The 7,805-nt window shown below is 40.3% G+C and overlaps 1 protein-coding gene across 2 annotated transcripts; it reads left to right on the top strand.

The window, feature by feature from the left end:
- The first annotated feature begins 3,455 nt into the window (after positions 1-3,455).
- LOC103697331 (serine carboxypeptidase-like 45) lies at positions 3,456-7,762 on the top strand. Of its 2 annotated transcripts, none has more exons than XM_008779171.5 (10): positions 3,456-4,915; positions 5,149-5,250; positions 5,326-5,421; positions 5,845-5,937; positions 6,019-6,098; positions 6,223-6,504; positions 6,625-6,749; positions 6,958-7,050; positions 7,186-7,303; positions 7,403-7,762. In XM_008779171.5, exons 1-10 carry the CDS (start codon positions 4,663-4,665, stop codon positions 7,550-7,552), a joined length of 1,392 nt encoding a protein of 463 aa, XP_008777393.3. In that variant the 5' UTR covers positions 3,456-4,662; the 3' UTR covers positions 7,553-7,762. The 2 variants fall into 2 exon arrangements, with proteins under 2 accessions (XP_008777393.3, XP_008777392.3); XM_008779170.5 differs by having other exon boundaries at positions 4,591-4,915; positions 6,190-6,504; positions 7,403-7,697.
- The last annotated feature ends 43 nt before the right edge of the window (positions 7,763-7,805 follow it).

Genomic DNA, 7,805 nt, shown 5'->3' with positions numbered 1-7,805 from the left:
ATATTGGAAAGAGAGAGTAAGTTTTCTTCTCTCTCTTACAATGGAAGGAAGGGAAGGGGTGGTTGTAGGGGGTGCCCGGGGTTAGGGACCCACAATCGCCCATCGTGGATGGGAACTGACGGCCGACGGCAAGGAAAACCTTCCTAAAATAGGGGTTTGGCCTCCTTAATCCATGAAACAGAGGCATCCCAACAGCAAAGACTCTAGCCATGGCTTCCAACCACTACGAGGAACTGGAGGAAGGCTCTAGCGATAAGTGCTGGCAGCGAAGGTAGCCGAAATCGGAAGAAAACAGGGCCGGTTTCCAAAAACAAGGGAAGTAGAGCATCCTCTTTTTGCCCAAAATCCGACGATCATCGGTCGGCATCGAGGCTCTAAAAAATATGAAAGAAAGTGGGATTGCTTGAGGAAGACCAGGTCTTTACCTTGTTCCCGGCGGTATTTGGATGCAGTGGTGGTGCGGTGGCGACCGAGCTTCGGAGGAAAAACTGAAGAGATCTTTGGCAAAAAGCTCCGATTGGGTCTGGTTCCTTGATGAGGTAAAAGAGAGAATAGGGAGGAGCTCTAAATAGAGCTCGACCGTGACCAGAATCCGACCTAGAGTCGAATTCCATTCGACCATCTTGGAGAGGAATAAGATTCCCATCGAGAGTCCTCTTTTCTCCAGGCACGTGCTGCGCAAGTGCCAATTTTTTTTTCTTTTTTTTTTTTGTTGGGCTAAAGTGACTGGGCCGGTCAAGTGGACCGGGCCTAATTTGCTAGGTTTTACAACATCTCAATAAAATGGAATTAACACATCCTTCAAGCCTCAACAGAGAGAAACCGAGCAATGGTACCGTAGATAAAACATGGATGCAAGGTGGAATGGAGAAAGAAAGCAAAATGGTCATTAGAAGAAAGTATTGCACCCCACCTTTGCGTCTTTTGTACAAAAGTGGTGGGATTAGTGGGTTTTCTTTTCATGGGCTGTGGAAGATCCGGGGCACACTGCATGCAATCCCGGAGAAGGCTCGGATGTTCCCCCAAAGGAGTGGTCTCTTTTCTCAGAACCAGCTGGCCTTTCCCCAGGGTGGCAGGGAGAGCAACATCCATGCAAACAGTCCCTTTACTTGACTACAGTACGCATGAGCACTGTTCTCTCCTTCCTCTTTCTCTGAAATGACGGCTACCCCACATACACAACTGTTATTTATAACAGATTTTATAAGACTCATAATTTAATGTTTTTCATCGTTCACCGAGTAAATAATTATATGTTATATATTTAAATTCTCATCTCCATTCAAAAATAATTATTTACTTCATAAATCGTCGACTGGTGATGCCTAATAACGACCATTTAACAGGTATGTTTTATCTTCAAAAATTTAGTTCAAAGTTGAGGAGATATGGGTTTTATTGAAGCATATGAATCTGATGTCTCATCCTGCATCCTGCTCTCCTTTTCTGTATGAGTTAAAAATCTTCAATAACAATTTTGTCTCTAATGTTAGCAAGAATAGATTAGTATGTCAAGGCCTCATTTCCACATTCTCACTTGGACAAGAAGTTTTCTGAACGTTACCTTCCTACCAATGAACTAAAAATGATCAGAAGTGCATGTATGATCCCGGATTTTGCAAATTAATGCTGGTGTTGGTGTTATCGAACTGTCGAATGTAGATGGACCATAGGAATCTGCAAATGGACTAATGGAGCAACTCAATGAGACAAAAGACAACCACATGGATGATGTCCTGATCGATGAATGATAGATCCGATTCAAGCTTCGCAGAAGGAATTTTTGTTTTCTCATCGAAATTCTTATTGGTTCTCCTCTCCTTAGCTTGTGTCTTGAGCAACCTTATTTTACAAAAAAGGAGTATAAATTGTAGGAGTGATTAACATTTACAAAGCATTGTAGATTTTAGCAAATACATGGCATTATATTACTATCTTAAGAATATGCTGAAGACATATTCTCCAAAATAAATAAAAAAAAGAATTAAGATCCTTTAGAAAAGCAATTTTGAATGTGTGCGTTCCCATATAGCAATGATATCCCAAATACCAAATTCTCTGTAAGTCTATCAATTATCATATAGAAGAACTTAAGTCTCTTATTCATCCAATCAACCATGGACTGGATTTTTCTTGAAATAAAATTATGGCTAGGGTAACAGCTGCTATAATGGATGATAAGAAAGAATGGCGCTCATTTGGATTCAGTGATCCTATACCTATTCAAGACCTTTCCTATTTCATAATTATTTAGGCTAAGCATGGTGTGCCGTACCGATCCAAACCAGACAGTATAGAGCATATTGTACCATATCGGCTCAGTATCGGTACTCGGTAAAGATGATGTACTGACACTCATTACATCAAAAAAATTTTGTACCGTACCATGCCAATATTATACTAGTGTGGCATCGATACGGGGTACGGTACCAAAATGGTAAACTTTGAGGCTAAGGGTCTCTATTTATAAAGTTCACAAGCCAAATTGGAACATAGGAGCAACACATGATGAAGGCTATGTCCCTCACCCTCTTCAAGGAATTACTCTCTCTCTCTCTCTCCCCCTCCCATTCTATTAAGTTTTGGGAAGAAACAACAATGTCATTCTAATCATTCAGATGCTGCAGTGTGGAGACCTGTGATCTTCCCTATAAGAAAAGGCTAAAGACTACTACATGAACCCAAACTATTCATCAAAACTAACAGGAGAGGACAAAGCTAGAAGAGATTAGGACCAGATAGCTTGGAGATTCCCCCAGCCCAAAGTTTCACATGCGTGCATGACCCTCATCAGGGCTGGAGGGAGCCAGAAAGCTTTTCCCAAATGCCTAGTGCTCCAAGGGAATTCCCGTCTGATGGGGGGCAGAGCCCTCTACCACCTTTGCAGGCCATTTTCTCATCTTCAGAGAGAAGAAGGGAATAGACAGAAAGGAGACAAAAGTAGATTGTGGAGGCCATGGTGGCCTTTATCTCTCTACCAGCTAGCATTTCCAAACAAAAACAAAACAGGTGCTGCAGAAACCCTCGCTCCAGTCCTCTCCATAGAGATGCTGAAAGGATGGATGACAGTATCACCAACCTAAAAGATGATGAGATTTTTCTGCATTGATTGCCTCTCAGAAATTTGGAATCTTTGGAATGCTTTAGGATGTCTTTTGTCAGGTAAAACTTTGGATAACTTAGTACAATAACAGTGACAAATTTCCGCATGAGTATTTACTTTTTCTTATAAAAATGTTATAACGGAGCAATCTCAGTGGAACTTAGAAACAAAATTTGATAAACAATAAATTTACTACTCCTTTTAAATCAAAGAGAGAGAGAGAGAGAGAGAGAGAGAGAGAGAGAGGGAATATCTACTTGAGGGATGTCCATCAATATCCCCAAATTATGTCACCTTGGAGTATTGTTGATGCAAATATATATCTACACGTGCATGTTTACTATGGAACAGTAATGAGCTCTATTATCAAGTAATCTCCTAGATATTTCCCATAAGCTGGGAAAAAGAATAGCAGTAGGATGGAAAAATTAAAGTAGAAGATGGCTGTTCTTGGGGGACAACAAGGCTCCTCCTCTCCTTTGAGGCACAGCATAATCGTGGCATCCTTTTCAGATCACTTTTTGAAGACTTTCATAAGAAAAGGGGTCTTCTTTCTTGGAAGATATTATCAGCAATAACTGCAAGCTCCTGTTTTGGAAAGGGAATGGATGCATATGCTCATTTATCTAATAGAGAAACTCCTTTTTTGTCTCTTTTTTTGCATCATTACCTAGAGAGAAGAACAAAAGAAGAGTGCACATATCAAAAAATAAAATATTATACCTATGAATCTCTTTGGAAATTGGATAATAAGTGAATTTCTTGATATTTATATGATCATAATGCTCCCCCTTAGAATCAGCTGTACATCTAGTTATTAATTTTTCAATCAGTCAATAATTCTAATTTTTTGGGTGTTAGACAAGATCCATAAGAGAGACAGCCTCTTGCCTTTGGTCAGTTTCTTACAAGAAAAGAACAGATCAATCATTTCCTTTTTCAAAGATTTTTTTTGGATTTAAAAACTCCACTGCCTCTTGCCTGCAAGCCTACACCGGTGCATGCTCCACCAATTCTCTGAACCACTAGAGAAAAAGAAACTGATGCAGGAAAGCCTACTTTCCAACCAGATAAGATTTTTTTTCCCTTGTAAACAATCACGGGACCCTAAAATTATCTATTTATTTTCATATACATGTTAAAGGGTGCCTCAATTTTATAACCATGGGGCCATCAGATCAGATACAACAACATTATAGTACTGTGACTGCTACTGTCCCATGTTCGCTTTAGGATGCATTACTTTTTCATTTTTCTACACCTTCCACATTTAATGCTCAGCCTAAGGAGGGAGAAGCACAAATGCACAAGCCCCAGTCTCTCATTCAACCCGGGGCTTGTTCATAAACTGAAAAGGGTTAAGTACCAAAACTAATTGCACAAGAAAAGTTTAAAAAAGAAACAGTAGAATTCTTGCTATTTATTGCCTCCCTTCGTCTCCACTTAGCACCAATCTCCTCTCTCTCTCTCTCTCTCTCTCTCTCTCTCTCTCTCTCTCTCTCTCTCTCTCTCTGTGTGTGTGTGTGTGTGTGTGTGTGTGTGTGTGTGGCTCTGGAAACATGCAGACACTAGCATGGAAGGCCATTGTAATGGCTGCAATTCTACTCCAACCATGCTCCTCGAAGGAGTTAGTATCCAATCTCTCCCTCCAAGATAAGATCAGCAAGCTCCCCGGCCAACCCCAGGTTGACTTCCAGCAGTTCTCAGGCTACATCACAGTGGATGACAGGAAGCAGAGGGCTCTCTTCTACTACTTTACTGAAGCTGAGCTAGATCCATCCGCAAAGCCTCTGGTCCTCTGGTTGAATGGAGGTAATGCTAACTTCAAACATTAGTTTTAGAATGTGCAAAGGGAAGAAGGAAAAAACATCTTGGTTTCTGAGTGTGTCTGAGATAACAGCAGAAGACAAAGGGAGGAAAGATCAAAGTTCCTTCTTTTCACCTACCAAAGTTTTCTTTTTTATTTTCAACATCTTTTTTTGGTGCAGAGTTCAAAGTTCCTTCTTTTCACTTACTAATGTTTTTTTTTTTCCACATCTTTAAAGGCCCAGGTTGCTCCTCTGTTGGGGTTGGGGCATTCTCTGAGAACGGGCCTTTTAGGCCAAGTGAACAGGTGCTTGTGAGGAATGAGTATAGCTGGAACAAAGGTAACATCATGGTCTCTCTTATTTGTTATTCCAAGTTTGGGGAGGAAAGGAATGGACTTTTACTGTGATTTGCAGAGGCCAATATGTTGTATTTAGAGACCCCAGCTGGAGTTGGCTTCTCTTATGCCAATGATACTTCCTGCTATGAAGGTGTGGATGATAAGATGACAGGTGAGTTTGCTTTTACTCATCCATGACACTTATCATTTATTTCAATGTCTATCTCTACTTGTGCAGATCTGAACAAAATGTTCAAGAGATCCATGGAGACCTGCTCTCTCCCTTCTGTTGGGAGTTGATTATATTGAGCTTCTCCATGTTGTCCACAGACATGAACAAAGTCTATGCTACTCATCTTTTTTTTTTTTTAAGCTTTTAAAGTAATTAAAACCTCTTTCTGTAGCCTAATGAAAAAGAAGATAGATGGATGGCTCCGCCCATCATTTACTCACCAAAAAAGGTTTATTAAATTTAGCATTAATTTCACAGATCTGTGCAACAGAATTTTAAATTGAGTCTTTTATTTTTAGAGTGACTTAAAAAGTTGAAGAACATGGGAGCCTCTGAAACTATGGCTTGTTTTGGTTCCTGAAGCTAGGGATAATCTAGTGTTCTTGCTGCGCTGGTTCTCCAAGTTCCCACAGTACAAGGTCAGGGACCTCTACATCACAGGAGAAAGCTATGCAGGTAGAATACCATTGCTCTCTGCTCTCACCCCTGTGATGGCTGTAATAAATTTTCATGACTTCATTTGTTATTTTCTATCAGGTCATTATGTTCCTCAGCTTGCAGAACTCATGGTTAAATTCAACAAGAAGAAAAATATCTTCAATCTCAAAGGAGCTGCGGTAATAGAAGAAATGATAGATTTCAGGCAATTGTTTCATTGTTTGGAAAAGATAATTGAATGACCTATATCATTGCTATGCTTAAATTCAGCCAATTTTTCCTTTTTCTCGATGTACCTGGCAGCTGGGCAATCCAGTTCTTGAGTTCTCCACTGACTTCAATTCAAGAGCAGAATTCTTCTGGTCCCATGGATTGATATCAGACTCAACGTATAGAATCTTCACGTTGGCTTGTAACTACTCTCGATACGTAAGCGAGTACTACAGAGGCTCATTGAGTGCAGTTTGTGCACGAGTGATGGGCCAAGTGACCCAAGAAACAAGTAGATTTGTCGACAAATATGATGTCACGCTTGATGTCTGCATATCATCAGTTCTGTCGCAATCCAAGGTTCTAAGTCCTCAAGTAAGTTCGAAACCACTTTGCACTGATTAAATCAATGCGAAGTCATGATTTCTCATCTTCCTCCCTTGTTCGTTATCTTCGTAACCTTGCCCTCAAACTAGTTTGATAAATTTAATGCAGCAAGTTACCGAGAATATTGATGTTTGTGTGGAGGATGAAACAGTGAACTATCTCAACCGCAAAGATGTTCAAGATGCTCTTCATGCTCGCCTTGCTGGGGTGCCAAAATGGTCAGTTTGCAGCAGGTAATAATGACTAATCTTTCACCACCCAAAGAATTCTGTGGATGATGATCTAGCTTAATCTGAAATACAGTTGAGTTCAACTACATTAGTAGAAAATGCAGTGCTGATCATGTCATTACATCTGTGCGAAGACATGCGATTCATTAGCTTGCTCGTTTCATGTCTACACAGATTACTAGTTCTTATGATGCTTTTGGTGCACTTTCAGTGTTCTTGAGTATGAGCTGCTTAACTTGGAAATACCCACAATTTCAGTTGTGGGCTCACTTGTCAGGTCTGGAATCCCAGTATTGGTTTACAGGTAACTAATAAAATGCTCAAATTCATCAAGTGTGAAATGGATTATGAACTACAATCTCTTCCTTCTTCCTTTTTTCTCCGAAGGTTTAGGCTTCAAGGAGGTAGAAATCTTACATTATGTTCACTTCAATTATAGTGGAGATCAGGATTCTGTCATTCCTTTGACCGGGAGTAGAACGCTCGTGCAGAGATTGGCAAAGGAACTAAAACTTAAAACAACAGTTCCTTACAGAGTTTGGTTTGCGGGAAAACAGGTATATCCAAACTCCATTTGTTCCCAAATCAGATTCCTAAGATTATATTGGTTTCCTCTACATGCATCAGATTCTGATATTTTTTGATGCCGCTGACAGGTTGGTGGATGGACTCAAGTCTACGGGGATATCCTAACCTTTGCAACCATCAGAGGAGCTTCTCATGAAGCTCCATTCTCACAGCCTGAGAGGTCTCTTGTACTGTTCAGAGCTTTTCTTCAAGGCAGACCACTACCAGAGACATTCTAACATACTCCCTCACCACCTTTTCTTTCAGTAGTTTTATTGAGTGTTCGTGTGTATGCAAGATTAGCATTCATTCCTGGTTTGTCAATGTGTTGAACCTGGGAGGTAGAGAAATTGTGTAAAGAACACAGATTGTGTGTTTTTGTTCAGCTAGCAACTCCCATTGCAAAGCAGTATCGCCTCAAAGAGAAACGGATAATCTATTCACGGCTACCAGTAGAATCAAAATTATCCAGTTGTATCTGATTCATGACGA

This window comes from Phoenix dactylifera, chromosome 13 (genome assembly GCF_051530095.1).
Source record: "Phoenix dactylifera cultivar Ajwa chromosome 13, Ajwa_hap1_PhDact_Kaust_v1.1, whole genome shotgun sequence".
Lineage (NCBI taxonomy): Eukaryota > Viridiplantae > Streptophyta > Magnoliopsida > Arecales > Arecaceae > Phoenix > Phoenix dactylifera.
Note: the sequence above shows the minus strand (reverse complement) of the source record. Positions and strands in the feature narration are given on the sequence as shown.